Genomic DNA, 24,077 nt, shown 5'->3' on the forward strand with positions numbered 1-24,077 from the left:
TCTCTCCAGCTCCATGGCCCGGCACCAAGGCCCTGGCCCTTTCCTGAGCGCTCCTACAAGTCTTGTCTGTTTACTGCCACTCCCATCTTCCATGGGATCCTGGCAAAATCCAAATCTGATCAGATCACACCCCTGCTTTAAACCCTTCAAAGAAAAAGGCTTCTCGTCTCTCCAACGCTAGCTGTAGCTGACAAAGTCCACCGTGTGCGTGTGCGCAGCCACCACCCAGCTCTGCACTCCATCTCCCGCCTTTCCGCTTAATCCAGTGTACACTAGCCTTCTCGCTGGCCTTCTTCCCTGCCTCAGGCCTTTGTGCCTGCTGTTCCCACTGCCAGGGACTCTTCTCACTCTTCGCATGGTCAGCTGGTACTTACTTATCTTCCAGGATGAAGCTGAGATTTCACCTCGGTCAGGTCTTGCCTGGACATCCGATCTAACATGAGTTCCTCTCTCCTTATCTTCCTCGTGGCTGACTTGTCGTTTGTTTGCTCACTCCCACTTTGTCTGTTAGTTTTGGGTTGGTCATTTGGTGCTGGGAGTGGATTCCAGGGCCTTGGCAGCCCAAGCTCATGTTGGACCCTGAGCTACACCCTCACCCCGATTTCATTTTTTTAAATATGGTTCCTTTAAGGGTTAGTAATGTAGCTCAGTGGCACAGTACTTGCCCAGCATGCACAGGGCCTTTTGATTCCCCAGCATGCACACAAACACACACACACACACACGCTCACACATGCACACACGCACACACACAATTATCTCCCCTAAAATGTAAGCTCACTGAAAGCAAAGATTTCGTTCTATCTAATACTCCTTTGTATGATCAGAACCTAACAGAATGACAGGAACTTAACTGGCATTTATTACATTTTCTTTTTAAAAAACTGAAAGTAAGTTAAGGAAACACTGAAAGGGCAACGTGAACAGTCTTAGCCACGTGGGAGGAAGTGGCAGGCTCTCCTTTCCTTACAAGAGGGCCACAGACAACAGAGGGTCAGGGACCGCCCTCACCTGTCCACTTTGGGATTTTCTAAGTCCATATTTTCTCCTTCTCTTCTAGTCCTTTCCTTTGGTTTTCGTTTTTCATTTGCTTACTCAACCACTACCAGGACTTGAAAGGAAATTAGAAGATGAAAGCTGAAATGAGTCCTCACGGGTCCTTGTGAGCTTGAAAAATGAATGAAGAAGAGGCTGGGTAGCCAGGTATGGCGGCACAAACATAATCCCAGCAGTCTGGGAGGTTGAGGCAGCAGGGTCACAAGTTTAAGCCCAGCCTGGATAATTTAGTGACTTAGTGAGACCCTGTCTAAAAATTAAGTGTCTAGGGATGTAGTTAAGTCCAGAAGCACTGGGTTCAATCCCCAGTACCACCACCAAAAAAAAAAAAAAAAAAAAAAGAGGCTGTCACTGTTAGCTCAAGAAAGGATTTAAATTTCTTGTCTATTTTTATTTATCCTTTATAATTATAGACAAAAATATGTACGGTAAGTCCTGACTTACAATGTTCGCATTGCGAACTGTCACAGATACGAACAAACCTCGCATTACAAACATTCCACACACAGATGTGAACAAATTGTGGAAGTAGCTCATGTGTTTGCCAGTAAAAATAGTTTATTTACAGTGTGTGTGTGTGTGTGTGTGTGTGTGAGTGTGCAGATATCTTATGCTTTACATTGTATATTTGTGTCAAAGGTGTAGTCGGACTTAAATCTGACTTACGAACATTCTCTGGGAACCATACTCATTCATAAGTCAAGGACTTACTGTGTAAAGTGCTTTTCAGTCTATGAAGTTCTACTATCTCATCTAACCCTACAGCAGCCCTGGGTTATCAAATTCACGCTTAGACATATTAACCAAGATTTCATGGGCAGCGAGCTCCCTGGCAGCCTTCAACCCCATCCGGGCACCTCAGCCTTGCTTGTTTCTTGGTTACAACTCTAAGAGTCAGGGACACTGACAGTTAGGATTCTAGATAAGAAGGGGATTAAACAGAACACAGGAGGTGGCAGATGGGCTTGGTGTTGGCAGGAACTCCCTGCCCACGTCCATTTAATCCCAGAGGGCTCCCTGCGGGCCCACGCCTTGGAAGAAGAGAAAGAGAGAGCCTGGAGCTCAGTGGTCAGGGCTGAGAGTGGAGGCGAAAGAGGGCATGAGGCGGCCCAGGACACACCGAACACCCTTGTGCCGGAGCTGCTCACACCTGCCGGCCCCCTGGGCCCAAAGCCACTCACCTGCTCCAGCTTCCAGAGGAACTTGACGGGCCGGGCGCTCTCGAGCAGAGGCCAGTAGAGGAAGGCAATTCTGCAGCCATGGACAGTCAGTGAGTAGTGAGAGAAGCCATCCTCTGAGGGGACAGGACAGGGACAGGGTCAGGCACAGGCCCGAGGCAAGCTCAGTAGGGAGCTAGTGGGTTAGGAGCAGGGATTCTCTGCATCTCTCTCTTGTGTTTTCATTTCTTTCTTCTCTTGTGCCCTTCCCCCACTCCCCATCTCTCTCTGTCTCTTTCTCACACTCTAGTCCAAGTGACAACTAGGGCTCCTTGGGCTCTGGCTGGCCACCTTGCTCCACGCAGTGCTGCCCAGTCCTCTGGTTCATATGTACATCACGGGTGACAACCCTTTTAGGTCAAGAGAAATGAGGTCAGAGAAGTGGCTGGAAATAAAAGAGCAGGTCAAGGCTGAGCCCTCCCTGGAGGGATGTGTCACTGCAGTTGAGGGAAGACGGGTACTTGGTGGAGGAGCAATTAGCCTTTAGAGGAGGAGGATGGGCTGGTGATGTCTCAATCCAATGGAGGAGCTTTCAGAGGAGCAAAGATGGGGCAGCCCACTGCCTGGTGGGATGCAGGGGGACTGACCAGGTAGCTGCCAATGAGAATGAGAATGATGGAGAGAAATCCTACTGTACTAAAAGCAGGATTTCCACATGTTACATTGGGGATAAATCACAGAAGGTCTGGGAGTGTCAGAACTAGCACCGAGCCAGGTGTGGTGGTGCAGGCTTGTAATCCCAGCTATTTGGGAGGCTGAGGCAAAAGGTGGCAAGTTCCTGGCCAGCCTGAGCAACTTAACAAGATTTTCTCTCTAAAAGGAAGGAAGGAAGGAAGGAAGTTCTACCGACAATTCACAAACGAAGAGCGGGGAAGTGAGTTGTCCACTGGGCAGTGACAGATGCAAGACAGAAAAGCCCCCCTTGCAGACTAGCGCCCTGAGGAAGGCTCACCGTTCTGGACTGTGTTACACACGATGGTTTCCTCTTCCTTCTTGCCTTCCTTCTTGTTGGGAGTCGCACCGTGCTTCATCCAGAAGGACAGGGTAAAGTGGTCGCTGAGGCTGTCCTGGGGTCCAGTGCCCAGCCCAGCTGTGCCTCCCGGGGGCACCTGCACCGCCTGGGTGCCATTGAACCAGTAGATGAGGCTGCTGTCCTGGCTGTAGTGCACCGAGAGTCCCGCTGTCCAGTTGGCATTGGGGCCTGGCATGGGCAGCAGGTCCACCTCCCCAGGGGACGCACCTGTGGGAGCCCCAGGGACACAGTGTCAGCCCGAGATGCAGCAGGGGAGGAACTGGAAGGAGGCAGGGACTGAGGGGCAAGATTTCCTACAGCTGCTCTCGCCCTCTTGTGGCCTTTCAGAGACAAGAGGGGATGCAACGCTCCCCTGAATCTCCTCACAGTGAACCGTTAGCCACCTCTTCAGCTCTTCCTACCGCTGTCCCCTCATGTATTTGGTGACTCAAGCAACAATCGTGCAACTTCGCCAAGCATATATCTACCCACCCTCTGGGTCACAACCCCGCCAAAAGCCAGCAGAGACAAAGGCAGATTTCTGGGAAAGAGGTGAGGATGGTGCTGGAGGAGGGGCACACACACCGCAGAGCTTCCGCAGGGCCCGCTCTGAATAGTTATCTCGGTCACAGCCCTTGGCCACGTGGCTGGTCTGCAGCTCTATGGTGGCCTGAATGTTCCAGAGCGGCTCATCGCAAGTCTCCAGGCGGATACCAGGGAACAAAGCCAAGCTCCCGGCGCCGGGGGCATATTCGATCCTTTTGTTCCAGCCTGCGTGGGGAGACAGAGAGGGCAGTAGAGAGAGAAGGTGACCAGCCTCTGCTATCCATCCTCCTCCTCCTCCTCCTGGGGCCACTTCCGGTCCACAACACTAGGCTAAAAGCTTACCCACACATACCCCAACCTTCAGCATATCCCGTGCCAGTCACAAAGAACAGAGAGGGAAGCCAAGGGGAAAGGATTCATGAGCTTCACCGGGCGGGGCTCCTCACCTTGCCAGCTAGGCTTACAGGTGGGCTTCACCTGGATCTGCACCTCGGCATCATCTGCCGCCCGCTTCTTCCCACAGTCGTAAGCTGTCACCGTGAACTTGTAGAGCTTCTCGCCACTGTACTGCAGTTTCTCTGTGTTCTCAATGTTCCCTGGGGTGGGAGCAGGGCAGGATGGACAGGGTCAGGGGCACCAGAGAAAGCCCAGGAGGCAAAGGGGGTGTTACACGGGACCTAGTTGGGCAGTGGGTGGATTCAGCAGCAGGAAGCAGGAGGAAGGTATCTGGGAGGAAAAGGCTGCACATCCAGAGAGGAGGGTGACGTGAGGGTCTGAGAGGCAGGAAAAGATTAGAGCAGAGTCCTGCAGAATGTGGATGCACAGGGCTGGGCAGCAGGGGCCAGGAGTAGACTCACCGTCGTTGTCAATGAGGAAAGGGGTGTTGGGAGTGAGGATCTCGTAATAGCAGATCTGGCTGTACTGGGGGGAGCAGTCGCCATCGATGGCTTCCACCCGCAGGATGCGATCGTAGAGCTTCCCCTCAGTCACAGCAGCGCGGTATAGCCGCTCCACAAACACTGGGGCAAACTCGTTCACGTCGTTGACCCGCACATGCACAGTCGCCCTGCGTGACCAGAGCAGGAGGACGGACAAGGAAGCATTAGGCACCTCTGACCCGGGAAGAGCAGGAGCTGGAATCTGGATGGGGAGCCAGAGCAGGAGGGAGCCAATCACCCCTGAGCTGGCCCATTGCCGGCACAGGGCACTAGGCTGAGCCAAAGTCAGGCCAGAGGCCAGGCAACATAAGGAGGGGCCCAAAGACGGGAGCTGTCCTAAGGGGAAAGGGACATGCCCCCGGGGCACCGGATCTGACTGAATACTGCGGCACAGGTTAGGGTTAGGGGCGAGATAAAGGGTACCATGAAACCCAGCGGGCCAGGCCCAGGGGGATAACGACAGGAGACGCAGCGTGAAAGCCCAATCGGAACCAGGCCCAAGAGGGAGGCAGCACCAATGTGGAGCCCTCTCTCCACTGTGGCAAGTCTGAGCAGATCTCGTAAGCAGGGGCCACCTCGGCCTGGCCTCTCCCCACTCACGTACCTCCTGGGGCAAGCAGAGCTGGGCTGAGACCCTTCCTGCTGAGCTCTCCCCAGCTGGCCTCGATCCAGGCTCCCAGGGCCCAGAGGCAGAGGTTCTATCTCTAAAACGGCAACTGAGTCACAGGGAACGCAGTATCACTAGTGCCTGAGTGCCCAGAAGCCCTCGCTGCAACTGTGCATGTGTTATGAATCACATGCCTGATGTGCTCTGCAAATACCCTGCTCAGGCAGTTCAAAGGGACCTGGACGTGTGCTGGGTGCACTTAACCTGCTCCTCCTTGTCCTCCTCCTCCTCCTCACCATGACCCCCACATATCGAGCCCTTCCCCATGGGGCAAGCTTTTTTTACACAAACCATCCCCCTGAGGGCTGCGGTGCTGCTTGCTCAGTACGCCTGAGGCCCTGGGTTCTACCCTCAAAACAGAACCCTCCGTTGATCTCTCCAGCAACCTTTCCATTCCACAGACAAAAAAGAGCGGACCCAGAAAGGACAGAGGTTGTCCACGGTTGTGAAGGCAAAGCCAGAATGAGGCCGCACTGAACCCTACAGCCTGCTGGTCAACCTGACTGAAGGCCTCAGGCCCTCTCAGCAGCAGCACGGGTGGAGTCGGTGAGGCAGGGACAGAGTGTGGCAGGGTGAGGGAGCAGCCCGGTAAGGCAGGGCCAGGCTCCTCACTTGTGGGACTTCTTGGTGTTGACCCCATCTGGGCCCTCGCCGCAGTCGTAGGCCTGGATGGTGAAGCTGTGCTCCTTCTGGGCCTCGCAGTCCACCGGCTCCTTGGCCCGGATCAGCCCCTCTCCAGTCGCCTTGTCCAGGATCACAGCCTCGAAGGGCACCCCAGACCCGTGGAGCCGGAAGCCACAGATCTCCCCTGGAGGAGGGGAAGGAGGGGAGAAGGGAGGTGTGGGAGGGAGGTGCCCCCCCCACCCCGCCCCCCATCTCCTCTCTTGCAGGCACCAAAGCGTCAGGGATCAGATGCACAACTCCAATCACTTGACCCGGCTTCCCTGAGCAGCAGCCGCCTGGAGCCACAGGGCCTCGAAAAATGCAAAATCGGAACACATTCAACCTCTGCCTGGCCAGGTCCAAGTCCAGCTCCTTCGCGCCCCTCCTTGAGCCGACACTGCTGTCCCAGGTCTCCCCTACTTCCTCCCTGCTCCTGCTCTCCAGACCCCTTTGCTCCGTCCTACCTGCTTTGCCACCCCCAGCCCCAATTACCTGCATAGCGCAGGGGGGCATCCTTGTCCAAGGCAAAGAGCGGCGGGTTCAGCAGGACCGTGTTGTCGTTCTCCATGACAATGCCCTGGTACTCAGCCTCGATCCACGGCTTGTGCTTGTTAGCTGGCCCCGCCCCAGGGGGAAGAGAGGAAGCGCCCATGAGCAGGACCCCCACGCCCAAGACAACCCTTGTGGACACAAGCACCTCACTCCCTGCTGGAGCACCTTGCAGGAGCAGAGGACTGAGGACAAGAAATCAGCTACAGAAGGAGCCCGAGGTCTGAGGGGGGTCAGCACCTTATCCTACTATAGAACGGTTTCCACAGCAACTGCCCTGCCGGCCCTCCATGAAAGGGACAGTCTCCCCTGGGAACCACGGTTAGGGAGGAAGGATCTCCTGACCCCCAGGCCCTCCTCACTGAGCTACATTCCCAGCTAGCCCTTTCTATTTTTATTTTCAGACAAGGTCTCACTAAATCACACAGTTGCCCGGGTTGGACACAAGCTCATGATGCTCCCGCCTCAGCCTCCCAGAACACTGGGCTTACAGGTGTGCAGCGCCACACCGGCTTGGGTGAAGAGTCTTTAGGGACTTTACCTGCTGGGGGATGGAGACTGGGCACTTGGGGAGCAGTGGTGACCCCCAAGGACCCTGGCAAGGAAAGGGATAGATGAAGGGCGGAGTAAAGATTTAGAAGTTTCCTGAGATCCTGACCATTTCTCCTCTCCGCCACCCCCCCACTCCGCACTTCTCCTAGAGCAGAGGAAGAGGAGAGAGGACAGAGGGAGGGGCAGCAAGGGGCAGCGCCACAGGACTGGACCCAGCAGCACCTCGCCCTGAAGGATTACGGACCTGGCCCAGAAGCACAGCCGGGCCTTCCCCGCTCCCGCTCCCACGCCTGGAGCAGTCACAACCAGCTGTCGCTGTTTCCCACAAGACTTCCCAACGCCAAGTGCCCCGGACCCCACCGTGACACAGACCCATGACTTCACCCCAGTTCTGGCCCACACCACCGCTCTTCCCTTCAACCAGCAGCCAAGGCAGGCAGAGGTGTAACTAGTCGCACCCCATCTCCCCACCTCCGGCCACTCAGTCTGGTCCCCAGGGCCCACAGCCCCCAGCTGTGAGGCTGCAGGGAAGGGAGGTGGTCATCGGGCTCCCTCCCCTCCCCTCTCCTCCCCTGCGGGCACTCTCTGAGCCCATCTTGCCCACACACAGACAAAGCCTATTCGCGACAGCCCATCAGCTGGACACGGCGGGCATCATCGGGGGAAACTGAGTCACCAGACCTCAGCCCCAGTATCCCACAGAGGGCGGGCGAGGAATCCCGATTGCCATTCTCCTCCAGCCACAGCCCAGCACGCTCCCTGCCAGCTGCATGCCTGCCCCTGACCCTCTCTTGCCGACCACCACAGCCCCTACCCTAACAGCCGGGAGGAAGCTGCAAGGTGGTGCACAGGAGGCCACGCAGGAAGTGGCAGGAGGCTCAGGAGCCAGGCTGAGGTCCTGGGCCAGGAGCTCCCACCACAGGCCAGGCCAGACAGAGAGAGCAGACACAGGGCTGTGACAGGCAGGGCCAGAGCTGGGTGCTTTCCCATAGCCCCCCTTCCAGCCCCGCTGCCCTCCTGCTCCTGAGCCTCCTAAGCTCCCTGCTCCCCTCTCTCGGCCCGCGTCTCATCTCGCTGTCTCCCGTGTGCTTCCCGGTCACTCATCCCAGGCTCCCTGCCTCTTTGGCTCCTTGCCCCTCTTCTCACCTCTCTTCCTGCTTCTGCATCCATCTCTCTCTGCCTCCACCTGTACCTTTCTGTCTCCTTCTTGCCCTCTCCCACGCCTCCTCTCCCCCTCCCCACTCACCAGCACCCCACACGCCCCCTTCTGCCTGCCTCGCCTTCCCTTTCCCTGCCCGTCTCCCTCCACCACCCTCCCTCGGTCCCTCTGCCGGCCTCTCCCAGCGCAGATGTCCGCTGACGCCGGCCGGAGAGGGCGGCTCTGCCACCCACAGCCCAGCCGGCACAGGAGAAGGGTAGGGATGCAGAGGACCACGCAGAACCTACGTGCTCCGAATTGCAGTTTCTCCCCAGGATGGAAGGGAGAGCAGCAGACGGTCCCTCGAATGCGGGGACCCAGGAGGGGCGGTGGGACCCATCGGGGCGAGTCCTTCTGAGACCCCAGGGAAACTGCAGACAAGGCGGGGAGACCCGGGGGGAACGGACCCAACGGAGCCAGGCGACCAGCAAGGGAAGCACATGGGTAGAAAGATGAGCCAGGGAGGACGGGGCCCTGGGAAGTGAGGCAGCTAGGAAGGAAGCAGGCCTGGGAAAGCAGCGAGAAGACGGTGAAGAGGAAGGGCCACCTGTCAGGTGTCACAGCCGGCGCCCCCCCCCCGCCCACCCCACCTGGCGCTCCCCACACCTGTCAGCCCGCCACCCCCTCACTCACCTTTGTTGCCGCAGCTGGGTGGGAACAGCGAGGCCAGCATCAGGGGCAGCAGCAGCAGGGTCATGGTGCGTGGGGGGCAGGGCCAGGCCAGGATCCGCCGTCCCCTGGGAGCCTCGAGCCTTCGGATTCCACCTCGGGGAGGTGCAGGGCTCCCCAAGGAGGAGGGGCAGCGGGCAGTGACAGAAAGGGCCTGCTGCCCTTACTACCTCATAGGGCAGGCCAGGGAGGACCCCAGTGTGGCGCTGAGAGGGCACCGGCCGCGGCTGCCTCTCGATCCCTCGGAGCCCCGCGTCCTCTCTCTCTCCCTCACTCCCACCCCATCCCCGCTACTGCAGGATGACGTCAGCACAGGCAGGCCAGGATTGATGGGGCCGCTGGCCAATCGGGTGACTGCGGGCTCCAGGTGCTGCAGGGGAGGGAGCCAATGGGACCGGAGAGCAGGGGCGGGACAACGTGTTAGGGCTCTTCCCCCACCCCCCCCACCCCGGACTGCAATTTGGGGGAGCAGAGGAACTGCGGGGGCCGGGGAGGAAGCTGGGAAGCCACAGAGGGGCGGGAGGCAGAGGGATGATGGGCGAGGGGGACGCTAGAAGGCGGGGGTAGGTGGGGGTAGGCGAGGGGGGCGTCGGGGAGACCTGCGGGTGGCCCGAGGGGCGCCGTTCGCCACAGCCACCCCAGCTCTGCCCGCCCCAGCTCTGCGGTGCCCTCTTCCCGGCCCGCTCCGTCGGCAAGTCCCCGTGCGCGCCTTCGGGGGCTGGAAGCAAAACCCTCAGCGAACAGAGAAACCCTGGCTCTTCAGTTCCCAGCCCAGGCGGCGAAGGAAGCCCCGGGAGGGTATGCGGGCGCGGGGAGAGCAGTGCCCGGCCCTGCCATCCCCGGGCACACAGCCCTGCCCCGGCCCCTGCCACTGCCCCTGTCCCTGTCGGGCGACCACAGGCTGGATATCCGGCCGCTTCTCCTACCTCCCTGGTCCCAGCTTTCCCTTAAACTGCCATGAGGCAGCCCAGTGGCTTCGGGGCCCAGACACGTTTGGGTTTGGGAGAGAGGTGGGCAGGTGGGGAGAGGGCACACTCACGTTCGTGCCTTTGCACACCTGCTAAGCACGGGCTGTGTGTGCAAGGGCGGCTCAGGAGAGGGAACCCTGTCTGCCTCCCGCTCAAGGGCCTCGAAGGACCGAACCTAGCGCGACAGTGCAGGGACCCAGCTCAGCCAGGCAGCTGAAGAAACTCGGGACGGGGCTCCAGGGCTGTCTTCTTGGTGACTCCCGGCCAGCTGGCTGTCCCCACCGCGTCCCGCACCCCTCACTGGATCCCTGACTCCACGCAGAGTCTAGCACCCCCTGGGATTCAGCCCCACCCCACACAGTGGGCGGCCACAGCCCGGGCGGATTCTGCGCCCCGCCCCCCAGCCCCGGAATCCCAGCCCTCCAGAAGTGAGGCGGGGGCCAAAACAGACCTTGGGAAAGGTACACATTAGATGATTCACAGCCCCGTCCCTCTCTGGGTTCCTTCCCCAGGAAAAGCGGAGATCAGGCTGGGCTTTGCTAAGTCCCAAACCCTTCCCAGGGAGGGAGGGAGGGACTCTTATTGCAGCAGGGCCCCAGCCTACAAAAGCCCTGGCCAGCAACCTTACCACACAGCACCCTCTCCCTCTCTCAGCTGTCCCCTGCGTTCCCCTGAGATCTTGGGCTCCATCTTGGCCACCCAACATGCCTCCCAACCTCACGGGCTACTACCGCTTTGTCTCGCAGATGAACCTGGAGGACTACCTGCAGGCCCTAAGTAATGCCCCCCTCTTCCTCCCACTTCTTCCCTCTCCCTTCCCACCTCTGGGTCCCACTGGGCAGGGCACCTGGGGATGGACTGGGGAGGGCCTGGTGGGATCCATTTCCAGCCCTGCCTTAGGCGCCGCTCACACCTCACAGCACTGGCAGGAGCGCACACTTGGCCCACCTAAGACTCAGCCCCCACAGACATCAACGTGGTCCTGCGGAAAATAGTGCTGCTGCTGAAGCCCGACAAGGAAATCGAGCACCAAGGTGACCACATGGTGGTGAGGACCCTCAGCCCCTTCCGTAACTATGTCATGGAATTCGAGGTGGGAGTCGAGTTCGAGGAGGACCTGAGGGTCGTGGATGGACGGAAATGCCAGGTACTTTCCTGGAGTGTGGGGCAGGGTCACCTCCAAACAACAAGGCTGAAGCAAAGGGACTCTCCCAGCCACAGGCAGGGGAGGCGAGCACCGAGCAGGGCCCCCCCGGCACCGGGTACCAGTCTCTGGTAATCGGCTCCTGGTTCCCCCTCCTCCTTCCTCCCCTACTCCTTCCTACTTTTCCCCGCCCCCTTGCCCCCCCCTTATCATCAGCCGAAAGGACAAAAAAATCAGACCACCTGCCCCAGGCCAATCAGCAGACATTGCTGGCCTTCCAGCGGCTGACACTGTGAGCCACCACTGTCCCTCTTTCCACTACTGGGGACCGAACCCAGGGCTTCACACTGCGCTGCATCTCCAGCTCTTTTTTATTTTTTATTTATCCTGTTGAGTTGCTATGTTGCCCGAGCTGGGCCCAAACTTGTGATCCTCCTGCCTCAGTCTTCCAGAGGGCTGGGATTCCAGACCTACACTGCCACACCCAGCTGCTTTTACCTAGCATCTGTCACCCTACTTTCCTCCATTTCCCCTACTTCTTCTGTAGCCCTTGTTGATCCCTTTTACAGACAACAGTTTTCTTAATAATTCCTTAAATTGCAGTTTTCGCCCAGCTTTCTGTCCTTATCCTTCTCTCTGTCGCATCTGTACGCCCTTCTTGGGCTGAGCCATCTGGACCCAAGCTTTCTGCTGCTATCCGTAAACTACCCTTGACATTTCTTCTCCAGCCAGAGCCTTCTGAGCTCCAGGGCGATGCTTTTAGCTGTCTGCAAAATACTCCCATCTGTGCCCATGGATTCATTATATTCTTGCACAACCCTAAACCACCGTCTTTGTTGATGGCAATAACCAGCCGGACCAGAAGTCATAGGCGATGTCTCTTGTTTCCTTACTTCCGTGCTCCCAGCATACACAGGCACATGCACACGCACACACACACACACACACACACACAAACGCGCGCGCGCACGCGCGCACGCGCAGGCCCACATTAAGAAGTCTTCGGGACACAACCTTTCTGCACTGTCCAATACAGTAGCTACTAATTATATAAGGCTGTTGGACATGTGACAAATACCTCATCCAAATGGAAATGTACTATAAGGATAACACAGATACTGGATTTTTCTTTTTCTTTTCTTTTCTATTTTTTTTTCAGTACTGGGGATTAAACCCAGAGCCTTCACACTGAGCTACATTCCTGATCCTTTTTTGATTTTCTGTTTTGAGACAGGATCTCACTAAGTTGCCCAGGCTAGACTCAAATTTGTGTTTCTCCTGCCTCAGCCTCCCAGAGTGCTAGGATTATTGGCAAGGGATATGCCACCTTGCTTGGCCTTTGATTTTTAAACAGTATCAAAAAAAGAATGTGAAACAGCTCAGAAATGTTTATATTGATCACATACTGAAATTCTAATACCTTATTATTTTAGGTTAAATAAAATATATTATTAAAGTTGAATTCATCTCTTTCTTTTTCCTTTTCTAATTAAGCTCCCAGAAATGCTTTATATATGTAAGCTTGCATTTTTGATCCATTTTGTTCCCAGTGAAATGTTACCCTTCTAAATGACTCATCTGTTCCTTCCTACTCTATCACCACCTTAAGGCCTTCATTTCTCACTGGATGTCCAAAGTTGGTCCCCAGTCTTAACCCTCCTCTGCTCTGCCACAGGACCCATCTGTGATCTAAAAGAGGCCTTGTCTCTCCCTGATTTACACCCTTCCAGTGATGATCTTTCCCAGACAAACCCCACACACCCAACAGGCCACACAAGGATGGGGCCTGGGAACCAGCCCCTCGCTGTGTTCCCACATACAGTCTAGGCTGGGCTCCATCAGAATGGTCTGCCCTTCTTTCTTCTATGCTGTTTCTTTCCTTGCTCAACATTTCTGGTTATGTATCTCCAATGTAATAACTCCCAACCTGAAGACTGGGCTCATCCCCCCTTCCCCATTCCCAGCCAACACTCCCGGGCATCCTAGCTCTCTGGGCAGTGATCTGCCCTCATCAGACCCAGCTCAGCAGGCCTGTCCACAGGAAGCCTCCATCAAGGTCAGTGCTCAGAATGCCCAAGCCAGAGGGGTCAGTCCTTCATTCCCAGTGTCCTTGAAACTGAAAGGGACCAGTCTCTCTTCTTCCTCAAAAGACCCTCTGGATCAGCTGGAGACATCCGAAGGCAGAGCCTCCATTCTTTGTCACCCTGGTTTTCCTGCTCCTCTCCTGCTCTCCCCGAATGTCACCATGGACAAGGCTCCCTGGAGGCCTTCAGGAGTGGAGGAGGGGAGTTCTGCTGAAGCAGAGTGTCTGTCCCAGAACGGAGGGGCCGGAAGAGACAGAGTGACCTGGGAAATATTTGGGGCCCCCATCCCCCAATCTTCTTTCATCTCCCCTTTAGACCATAGTGACCTGGGAGGAAGAGCAGCTGGTGTGTGTGCAGAAAGGTGAGGTCCCCAACCGGGGCTGGAGGCACTGGATGGAGGGAGATAAGTTGCATCTGGTAAGTGGAGGGGAGACAGGAGCAGGGTTGTCTGGGAGGGGCCCAGCCAGGATGCGCCCCCTAGTGCAGTCCCCTAGGGAGCCCACCCTACTACCCCAGCCCTGCCTCAGCACCCCAGCAAGGGGCCAAGCAGGGAGCAGGGAGAGGAGGAAAAGTGGCCAGAGCAGGCCCTGGCCGCAAGTCAGACGACGCTCATAAATCAAAACAGGCAGAGATGGCCACTTCGAGTCTCCTGGCCCAGCGCCCTTCCTTCTTCAGGGTGAGGAGTTGAGGAGCAATTCCCCATACATCAAATGCGCTAGCTGCTGCTTCCTGAGGAAGTAAACAGGTCAAAGGCAAAGTCGTTGAGAAAGGGGCTCCAACTGGGGAGACCCCTCTTCCTCTCTCCTCCTCCATCCCCAGGAGCTGACCGCGAAGGACGCCGTGTGTAAGCAGGTCTTCAAGAAGGTCAGATAGGCCAGCAGGAGCTGGCCCTCCAGGCCCTCCTCCGTGTGCCCCCTTGGAGCCCAGACTGTGCCAGGTCAGCGTCCTCGGCCACTCCGGCCCCTCCTCAGCCCCCACTTGTTCATCGGGAACCTGCAGCCCAGGTCACAGCCCCTCTGCTCCCATACTCCACCAGCCAGCACCAGCCCAGCCCCGTGTCAAGGTCTGGCCCCTGGGTGCTGAGAGACATGGAACCGTCTTCCCTCTCATTCCCTTGGCTTCTTACTTTCCTAGGCTCTGGGCACTTGTCAGTTAGTCAAACCTATCCTGGTGGGTCTTTGGGAAAATTGTGACTGGGTTCAAGGTTTAAATGGAGGCCACTTGGAAGAGTCTGCTTTGTTCCTTTCCTTTTTTGAGAGAAAGTCTCATGTACTTGACGGAGCCCAGCTGAGGAGGCTCGCCAGCATCAGAGGGTGTCCTAGCCATTTGACCCCTCCTTCCCATGGGGAGAGGAAAGGGGATAGAGCTAGTCAAGACCTTTGTCCCAAGAGCTTCCAAAAGTGTCCCGCCTCCATGGCTGCTTGGGAAAGAGCGGCAGCAAGAAGGCCTGCAGAGACCAGAAAGGGAAGCAGATGGAGGACGCAAGGCCAAGCATGAGGAGATGAGGGATCTGTGGGGCCCGCAGGAGGAGCCCAGGAGGGGTGGCCACACGGACCTCAAGGCCAGCAAAGCTGGAGACAGGGGTCAGGGGGAGAGCTAAGGCCAGCAAGACCACTCCCCCTCCGAGTCCAAAGTCTCTGCCTAGGAAAACAGCCCAGCGGGTGGAGCTGTTCAGGGTCAGGCCCAGCTCCAGCCTCAGCCAGGGCCTTGGTCCATTCAGAATAAAAGTCCGGCAGGACTGGGCACAGAGAAGAGCCTGGAAAGGGCGGGCAGGGGGTTTGGAGACTCCCTGGCCTTCGCAGATGGACACCCTCACCCCCTTTCCTTCGGTGGGGAGGCCCCCACATACAAGAATCGGGGGGCTCTGGCCGAGAACTAGGCTTGCGCCCCTCACCCCAACACGCACTGTGCAATGAACTTGGAGTTGACTGAGCCGCTCATTCCCTGCCCGGCCTCCCCAAAGATGTCCCCAGCAGCGTGGGCCATAGGGACTCTTCTGCCACAGCCACCCAACGGAAGTTGCCGAGTTGCCCCATTGTCCAAGCCACCAGGTCACCCTGGTGTCGACTGTCCTCCTGGGGGTTTGCTGCTGTCTCCCCTGTGGGCAGCAGGGGGCGCTGCACACATCAGTGGAAGCCAGAGATCTTCCAGTTCAACCCTCTGACCTCTACCACCTTCTTGGATGTTCTGCTCCTCACCACACACACACACCCCCACACACACACACCAATTCCCAACCCACACAAGACCCTTACCCCTCCTTCAAATCAAGCTGTTTCATCTTCAGAGATGAGGTCGCCCCAGGAAGAAACATGCAAGGGAGGGAGTAGCCTTGCCCAGGGCTCACAGAGCTGTGGAGGTGACTCAGTTGACCAGAGTCTTAGACCCCAGAGGCACGATTAAGAATCCAAAGTGCTCACTTCCATGTGAGATAGAAGTGCGCTCCCCTAAACCAGGCCCGAGCTCCGCTCCAACTCCCAAGAGAGCCCCCTGACAGGACAGAAGAGGCAGCCACCAGGTTGGGGCAGCTCTGTGGACAGCCGTGCTCCATGCTCCGCCCCGACCAGAGGCCATGGAGGTCCTGGGGGAAGGAGATGGAGCTGGCCTTCCACATGGACCATTCTACCAAGGCCAAGGGTGGCCCTGTCCTCCAGGACTTCCGGGCCCACTGTCTGGCTGGAGGTGGGGCTTCTGCCTCCCTCTACCCCACTCATCCCCAAGCTGCACTTCTACCTTGCTCTACTCTGGCCCCTAGGGGAAGGGACAGCCCTGGTAGCCTCTGTTCTGTACCCAGGGTGCAGTGCCCAGAGGGTCACCAGGGTAGCCAGGCCATCAGCTTCATGGGTACATCACTTCCCAGAGGTTCTACATGAACCTAAAATGACACCAAAGTGGGTCAGTGAGCAGACTTGCTGTCAAACTGCCACCTGTTATTAGCCGTATGAGCATGTACAGGTCACCACCTTTTAGCAAATAAGCCACACGTGACAGGGACCCCAGGCAACACCAAGAGCATCTCCTTCCTCCTGGGGATTTTGTGAAGATTCCACTCCTGTCCCTCAGAAGAGTCCTGCGGACAGAGTAGGCACCAACAAATGTTGGCTACTCTTGCTTGTATTATTCCCTTCCTCAGAACCTGATGCCTGGAATTCTCCCAATCAGAACCAAACCCTTGTCTTCTACAGTTTAGGACAAGGCTACAAGTGCTAGTACCCCTGAAGTCACGTAGTGACATATTTGTACCAAAGTATAAGTGACCAAGAGCAAGAAGTGGAGCTGGGATCTAGCATCTTCTTCTTCCTTCTTCTGCACACAAAACAATAGCTGTGGCTTCTTCACTGATCCAGGTGGGTGACACAGTGCAGAGCTAAAAGGACCATTGGGGGAGTCACTGTCACTCTGTTGCCCTGGGTAAGTCATTTCACCACAGGGAACCTTTGCTTCCTCACTGGACTGACCCTCTTCTGATCCTCTAGGACTGATCTACTCTCTTGCCTTCTACACCGCTCCCTCCCCTTGGCTTCCTCCCTCTTTTCCTGGGTGTCCCAGAAAAGCCCTGCTCACTCCATATCCTTGGCCCAGCTGCAAGGAAACTATTGCGTCCTTAATGTAAGTGAAACTCGTCCTACTGGGCCCCGTGGAGACAACTCACATGAGAAGGGGTAGCAAGATGGCAAAGGCCCCTCTCCTTGAGGTCACCCCCCAATCCCTAATCCCACTCATTCTCCCCACCACTTCTTTCTTTCTTTCTGAGTGGCACAGAAAGGACAAGGTAGACCATTGGAACCAGGTTTATTAGCCTTGCAGGAAACAAAAGGGAAATAGAACAGAAAGAAATAAACTTGATTATTGCAAGCACAACCTCCTCTGTGATCTTATTGTCCAAAAAATGGATGGTGCATGACACAGCAAAACTTCCCTGCTATCACCAAGCCAAGCACATGCACAGTATGCTTCAAGTCCTTTGCTAAAGGACTTTGCTTCAGGATGGAACTCCACACGAAGCCCACAGGGTGTGGGAGCTCTGGAACTCGACTCTCCAGCCTCAGAACCTCCTCCTGTGACAATCTGCTGGTGTGGGAACTTGTGCAATCTTCAAGATGCACCTGTGGCTCAGGTGTCCTCAGACAGAAAGGGAATTCTGTCTAGGATTTTTCTCTTATTTTTTTTCTTAGTTACTTCCTCATTGTTGGGACAAAATACCCAACACTCATAAGTTAATGGAAGAAAGGTTTATTTTAGCTCCCAGTATATAGAGGTTTCAGTCCATAGTTGGCTGGCTCCAAGCCACAGTGGCATAACAGAGGGGCATCACAGAGGAGAGACAGTCCATGGCAGGGTAAGCAAGAGGCAGTAAGCACCAAGACTTCCTTTCCCTTTTTACTCCATCCAGGCTACAAACCTATTTGTTGGTGCCACCCACTGCCAGGGTGGACCTTCCCATCAACCACACCCAGAACCATGTTAAGCCAGTCAGTGGACTAATCCAGTTATCACACACCCTTAATCTATATTCACACACTCATGATCCAGCCACCTCCCAAAAGCCACATGAGGCTTGGATAGGCATCTATATATGTCATAACTCCCATCCTGTCTGCCTCTCTCTCTCTCTCTCTCTCTCTCTCTCTCTCTCTCTCTCTCTCTCTCTCTCTCTTCTCTCTCTTCAGTACTGGGAATTGAACTCAGGACCTTCACCCTGAGCTACATTCCCAGACCCCTTTTTAGTTTTATTTTGAGACAAAGTCTCACTAAATTGATAAGTTGCCCAGGCTCAGCTTCAACCTGGAATCCTCCTGCCTTGGCCTCCCAAAGTGCTGGGATTACAGGCATGTGCCATCACACACAGCTTCATCTCTCCTTTTCAACAGTTTCTTAGGTCTCTTTAATACTTTGCTATCCTCCAAAACCTGTCTCCTCTTGTGTTTGGCTTTCTGTCAATCATACTTTTATCTATACAGTCCTGCTACCAGATGGGGATGGATTGAGATGCCCTTCAGATCTTAATGTGGAGAAGGACAAGGTCAGAGCCCCCAAAGCTACTTTGTTGGGGGATTTTCCCCCGCTCAGTACCAGGAATCAAACTTGGGACCTTGCACTTGCCAGGCAGGCGTGGCACCACTGAGCTACATTCCCACCCCTTCCCCAAAGGTACTTTGGATTCAACTTAATGCACTGGAAAAACAACCAGGCCTAGCAAAAATAATATCCTGCTAACTAATTGCATTTATTATATTGAAATAATATATCTGCTTCTGTAACAGCCATTCACCAAGGTGCTCCAAGGCTCCCTGCTTTCTGGAATTCCCACTCCAGGCCTCCCTCTGCCTTGCTTTCTATCTTGGGACATGCAAGTGTCCTATACAGAGGGCCATGTGTCTCTTCCCACAGCCGTGGGCGTGTGCCATCTTGAGGGCAGACACAGCCCTGGCCACACCTCCACTGAAGCCGAGAGGGAAACCAAGCCAAGACCACCCTTCCACCCTCTTCTGGGCTCCTGATACTCGGAAGCTGTGTGAAATAACACATGGGTGTTGTTTTAAATTGCTGCCAAGTGTGGAGACAATTTGCTACTAAGAAGTAAATAACACATAGTCCCAACCTTGAATTTCACTACCAGTGACCACCAACCTAGCACCATAGCTTCAGTATTTGCCACACTGGAAAAAAACAAATGGGGGGGGGAGCGGTTGACTTGGGGCAGTAAAGACATATTCAGCCACAAAAACATATGGCTGTATGCTGCATGCTCACTGACCTCCCATCCCAGCCAGCACCCTGACACCATCTGCCCACTGGTGCAAGGGCCTTGTCTCAGCTTTGCCTCTCTACAGGTCTACAGAACCCATGGTTCCCCCAGGTAACTGTTAAAAGGAATCTCCAGCCCCTCAGGTATGTGGCCATTTCAGTGGGACAAGTGCATCAGAGTGGGGCTCCTGTCAGGGCGGACACCTCAGATGGGGCAGGGAGCTGGGAACGACTGTGGAGGACAGAGCAGCAGGGTCCAAGGTACACATCCATGAAGGAAAAATGGTGTCCCAGACCTACAAGCTGGTCACACCTCCCAGAGTAAGGACAAGCTCTGGGTGCTCCCTGCCTTCCAAGGCCGGTGTAGTGCTAGAGCCAAAGGTCCCTCTGCCGACAACAGGGTGACTGAGCTGGGCAGGTGCAGATGAAGAAGTCTCTGCCATCCGGGTACCCAGATCTGAGGCCTACAGGAGGAGCCTTCCGAGTTTGGATGTTGAACATCTCCCAAAGCCCATGTAATAAAGGCTTTGTCCCCAGCTCGACACTAGGGGGAGGTGGGACCTTCCAGAGCTGGGTGGCAGGAGAAAGTCAGGTCATGAGAGGCTCTTTAAGGAGGCAGTGGGACCCCAACCCCTTCCCCTTTCTCTCTCTTTTGCTCCCTGGCCATGAGGTAGATGGCTTTGCTCCACCACACACACCTGCCACTATCTGGTGCCTCCTCACAGGCCCCATAGCAATGGCCCCAACCAACCATGGACTGAGACTTCTAAAACCATGAGCCAAAATCAAGCTTTTCTCTTCTATGATTTGATGATTTCAGATATTTGTTATGGGGGCCACAGCTGACTGACCTACCAGGGAAGGTGTGGTCACAGGCCTGTTCCACGGTGCTGTCCCTGACACAGACAGGGATAGCCCCCAAGTCTGCCAGGTGGGAGCAGCCATTGTCACCCGGGAGGAGCAGAGCACCCATGGGCCCGGATCTGCCACCTATCAGAGCCCTGGCACAAAATGATCCCCTTCCAGTGAAGACCAGCGGGCTGTCTCAGGTGGAATCCATTCCTGGGACTGCTCTTTCCGACACAAAGCACGGCGCCCGACAGCAAGGAGCAAGCTTACTTGGCGATGGAGAACTTTCACTAGAGAGCAGCAAATGAAGCAAGGCTGCCCTCAGACCATCTGCCTCCAGTGCAAACCCAGCTCCTGGATGCACCTGTCTACCACCTGCTTGCAACCTGAGGACATAATTGGACTCCAAGTCAGGGAGGGCTTCCCAGAGGAGGAGACATACAGGGTGAGAAGCAATGATCGTGGTGACATCCGTGGCATGATTCCGAAATGCTGGGCATCTACTCAAGGACCTGGTGTCGCGTTACTGTCTCTATTTTATGGGGAAGGAACCAAAGGAACAAGTTTCCATAGCTTAAGAAAAATATTCGTCAAATAAAAGAGAAATGTGGGGTTTGAACAGTAGCAGACTGGACCTGACCTTAGGCTGGGGCTTCTCACGGTTGGCCAGACAGTACTGTTGTGGGAGGTGCCTGCGTGCGACTTGGGGCATCTGTCCACTAGATGGCAGTAGCAACCCCCACTTGTGAGGAACAAAAGCAAATCTAGGTATTGTCAAACATCCTTGGGGAACAAAATTGCACCTGGTTGAGAACCACTGACCTAACCATTTTGCTCTTTTCCCTTCCTTAGCAGGTAAATTAAGTTTACTGTTAACAACACTGCCATGTGGGTTCCATTGCCCTCAGTGCTCAGTGGCACCGGAAAGTTATTCAAGGCAGTCACAGTCACAAAGCTCCTAAGTGGTAGTGCTTGGCTTTGAACCTGGCAATTGTGACAGAGCCCACACATTTCACTGTAGGGAACAGGGAAAGGGGACGTTACTAGAACCTCTGCAGTTAAATCCTAGTCTCCTGCGAGCCATGGTAGTATGTGGCAAATTACAGGAAAGGTAGAAAAATGAGACTGAGAAGAAGCTGAGCTTTGGGTCTGATCAGTGCTGCTCCGGGCCTGATCAGTGCTGCTCTGGGCAGCAAAGACGAAAGCCCCCAGTTTATGAGCCTTTTATTCAGTACATCAGGAGAAACAAATGTAGCAAATGACTTGCAGAGAGTTGAGTACATCCTGGGTAAATAAGATGGTAACAGTCCAAGAGCAATGAGGAACTGAGTAGATGTTTGTTCTCCCAGGATGTTTTCAGCTCCTAGGATGTTTCTTGTCCTGGAGAATCACAGCATCACTGGATCATTGAGGTCTCAGTTGTGACTGGAGGCCAAAATGGAGTTATTCCGTAGCTGGGCTGTAGGCAAGAGAACTAAGTTAACCAAATGATTTTACCCTAAAATTATGTAGCATTGCTCCCGACATTTCACCACTGTGCTGCACTGCTCTTTGGTCTCCAGTGCCAGAAGAACCCAGGGAGCCACAAGTGCAAATACAAGATCTGTTTTGGACACTACAAGATCACCGGCATGGCAGGAACCCAGGCGCATGGCGGGACAGGACAGAGGTAGAAAGGAGAGCAGACTCTATCATGAAGGGAGACCCTGCCACGGCCCACCGATGGCTCTCTTGTGATTCAGAGGGTGTAGTCCTTGAAAAGTGTTCAGTGGGAGAGGGGCAAGATCGATCAATCGGTAATGGGACAGACCCTGTCAGGGTAGGAAGGGTGGGCCTGAGAGCTGAGACCTGCGGCTGCGCCCATTTGGGCTGATTTATCCCCTGCCTGACGGTCCAGAACCCACGAAAGTCCAGGCCTTAATTTGCAAGCCTGAGATGACGTCAGGTAAAAAAGCATCCAGAGCAAGCCCAAATGTCATCGAGGTCACCCGTGTCCCCTACATCCCTGACCAACATCTGTATTCTGGACAGAAGCCCCGGCTTCCGGGGGCCTGACTCAGGCCCCTCAGCCCCTGATGCCGTCCTCTGTCTCCTTCCCCACGTGGCCCTGGGCACAGGAGCCCAAGGAGGCCAGGCCAGGGCAGGACGGCCACAGGCAGGGACGCCAGAGAGAGGAATGGCCATGCCGTCCCAGCCGCTCAGCCCAGGGCCTCCTGCAGCTGCTAAGAGCCCAAGAGAGCAGATCTCTAAATGAGGGCTGCAGAGAAGCCTCCTAGCCAGGAACACCGGGCCCCTCTGTTGGGCTGTCCCCTCACAGGACAGCAGGTAGCAGCATCAACAGGATTTTGAAAAGAAAAACCAAAAGTAAAAGCCCAAAACCAAAATATGTTTGTGCACTTCTGTGCTTCCACCACGTACTCTGCATTTGCCCTCTGCCTCCCGCCTCTGCCCTTTGCCTCTCTGTGGTTAATGAGAAACCAAATTTGGTGGGCCCAGATGTAAACTTGGAAGAGGTGAGACTGGAGGAGGAGACAGAGACCAAGGGTTGGAAACTGTTTTTATTCCTGGTCCCTGGAACACCCTGTCCTGGCTCGCCCAGCCTGAGGGGATCCATGCCCACCTTCAGCTCTCATCCCAGGACAGGTTCTTCATTAACCACACGCACTACAGATGCCCCCAGAGCCAGAGTCTCACATCATTTTTAAGATCTTCCAATCCTGTCGGACTTAGAAATAACCATCAGTCACAATTATAATTGTAAATACAGGGCTGGGGATTTAGCTCAGTGGTTTGGGCGCCTGCCTTCCACGCACAAGGCCCAGAGTTCGATCCCCAGTACCAAAAAAAAAAAAAAAAGAACCCCTAGCTTATAATTGTAAATACACTTTGTAACTACTGAAGTGACTCGATAATGTTACAGAAATTTTAATAAACATCCTTTAAAGGATCTGTGACCCTGTAGTCTTAAATTTTTCTTGTGGATGTTTTCTATATTCATGAACAGTGTAAATAATAATTTTATGGCTTGCTTTCTTTACTTAGCATGCCAGGCATCTCAGTCCTCGTACATATATTTAAGGAAAATAAGGAAAAGGGGACCAACGGTTGACACATTCGAATAAGGTGACTGACTGCCCGGGTGTGCTGGGACTAAACCAGTTTTAGCAAGGAAAGGTCCACGTCCCAGGAAACCCATCAGCCCCAGACAAACCTAGGTGATTTCTAACAGAACGCCCTATTAGCAACAAGTACCCCCAAATTAAACCCACTCGGACTTCAGAAGTCTGCTCTAACTTACATGCTGTCCTTGTAACTATATCCCTTTGCCTCCCTTACCCGGGGTTGGCCTAGGGCAGCAGATTTCAAACTTTATACCTTCAAAAGTGATTGAGCATCCTAAGGAGCTTTTGCTTGTGTAAATTATATCTATTAATAGTCACAGTATAACACAAAGATACACTGTAACACACAAAGACACACAACATACATTCCAATGTCTAGAGGGGATGAGTCAGCACAGAGCACGCAGCCTCGGCTTCACTCCACCATAAACTCATGAAAGAGAGAAAAGCAAACATCTTAGCATTTTTGTGAAAGTCATTTTGCCCTTATAGGCCCCCCGAAAGGATCTTCAGGACCCCCAGGATGTCTCAGAGCCACTGCTCAGCAGAGAGCCCCTCACTAAGAGTCTCAGTGAACCTAAGCCAACTGGAGACCACACCCACCACTTCTGGGAGCAGAGGCTTCCACCCCAGCATTGCGCTCCAGCTCTCATGTAAGGTCCACACACATGTGCTCCAACCCCTCCGTGTGTTATACTTTTGGCCTAAATGGTTATATGCATGTTAACATTAGGAAGAAAAATGTATTTCACATTTATCTCTAAATGTAACTTTTCTCTTTATTCCAGCTTCCTCTCTTCTGCCTGGACTCAGTCCTTCAGCCTGAAGAACTTTCTTGAGCATCTCCGAGGAGCTGATGACAGTTTCTGTATTCTCTTTTCTTTCATCTTCTTCTGGGAGAATTTTTCACTGGAAAAACAAATCAGAGCCGATGATTTCTTTCTGCATTTTAAAGACATTCCGCTGTCTTCTGGGCTGTCTTGTTTTTGACGTCAATCTCCTTTTTCTCCAGCTGTTCTCAAGATCTTCTCTTTATCTTTGGTTTTTAGCGATTTGCCCATGATGTGCTAATGTATGCATTTTATTTTTTATCTT

The 24,077-nt window shown here is 54.6% G+C and overlaps 2 protein-coding genes across 3 annotated transcripts in view; one reads left to right on the forward strand and one right to left on the reverse strand.

Annotated features, from left to right (window-relative positions):
* Clstn3 (calsyntenin 3) overlaps positions 1 to 10,357 on the reverse strand; it is a 61,885-nt gene extending 51,528 nt beyond the window's left edge. Inside the window, exons 1-8 of the mRNA XM_021248021.2 lie at positions 9,032 to 10,357; positions 6,592 to 6,714; positions 6,049 to 6,244; positions 4,689 to 4,897; positions 4,278 to 4,427; positions 3,871 to 4,056; positions 3,226 to 3,513; positions 2,238 to 2,350 (exon numbers count right to left, since the gene is read on the reverse strand). Of these exons, the coding sequence (XP_021103680.1) occupies positions 2,238 to 2,350; positions 3,226 to 3,513; positions 3,871 to 4,056; positions 4,278 to 4,427; positions 4,689 to 4,897; positions 6,049 to 6,244; positions 6,592 to 6,714; positions 9,032 to 9,095 (1,329 nt within the window). The 5' untranslated portion in view covers positions 9,096 to 10,357. The remainder of the gene's footprint in view (positions 1 to 2,237; positions 2,351 to 3,225; positions 3,514 to 3,870; positions 4,057 to 4,277; positions 4,428 to 4,688; positions 4,898 to 6,048; positions 6,245 to 6,591; positions 6,715 to 9,031) is intronic.
* A 137-nt stretch (positions 10,358 to 10,494) lies between these two features.
* On the forward strand, positions 10,495 to 14,494 carry Rbp5 (retinol binding protein 5). 2 transcript variants are annotated; one of them, XM_004869487.4, is made up of 4 exons: positions 10,495 to 10,812; positions 11,004 to 11,182; positions 13,579 to 13,680; positions 14,083 to 14,494. In XM_004869487.4, exons 1-4 carry the CDS (start codon positions 10,740 to 10,742, stop codon positions 14,134 to 14,136), a joined length of 408 nt encoding a protein of 135 aa, XP_004869544.1. In that variant the 5' UTR covers positions 10,495 to 10,739; the 3' UTR covers positions 14,137 to 14,494. The 2 variants fall into 2 exon arrangements, with proteins under 2 accessions (XP_004869544.1, XP_021103701.1); XM_021248042.2 differs by having other exon boundaries at positions 10,574 to 10,812; positions 10,956 to 11,182.
* Positions 14,495 to 24,077: the final 9,583 nt, after the last annotated feature.

This window comes from Heterocephalus glaber, unplaced genomic scaffold (assembly GCF_053883595.1).
Source record: "Heterocephalus glaber isolate CG9 unplaced genomic scaffold, H.glaber_assembly_v1.0 deba00001444, whole genome shotgun sequence".
NCBI classification, from domain to species: Eukaryota; Metazoa; Chordata; class Mammalia; order Rodentia; family Bathyergidae; genus Heterocephalus; species Heterocephalus glaber.

Bases quoted from the DNA above. Each gene is read 5' to 3' on its own strand.
- Rbp5 (XM_004869487.4), top strand. From the start codon at position 10,740: ATGCCTCCCAACCTCACGGGCTACTACCGCTTTGTCTCGCAGATGAAC. The intron at 10,813-11,003 runs GTAATGCCCCCC...CAGCCCCCACAG, and splicing joins GGACTACCTGCAGGCCCTAA to ACATCAACGTGGTCCTGCGG. The intron at 11,183-13,578 runs GTACTTTCCTGG...TCTCCCCTTTAG, and splicing joins TGGATGGACGGAAATGCCAG to ACCATAGTGACCTGGGAGGA.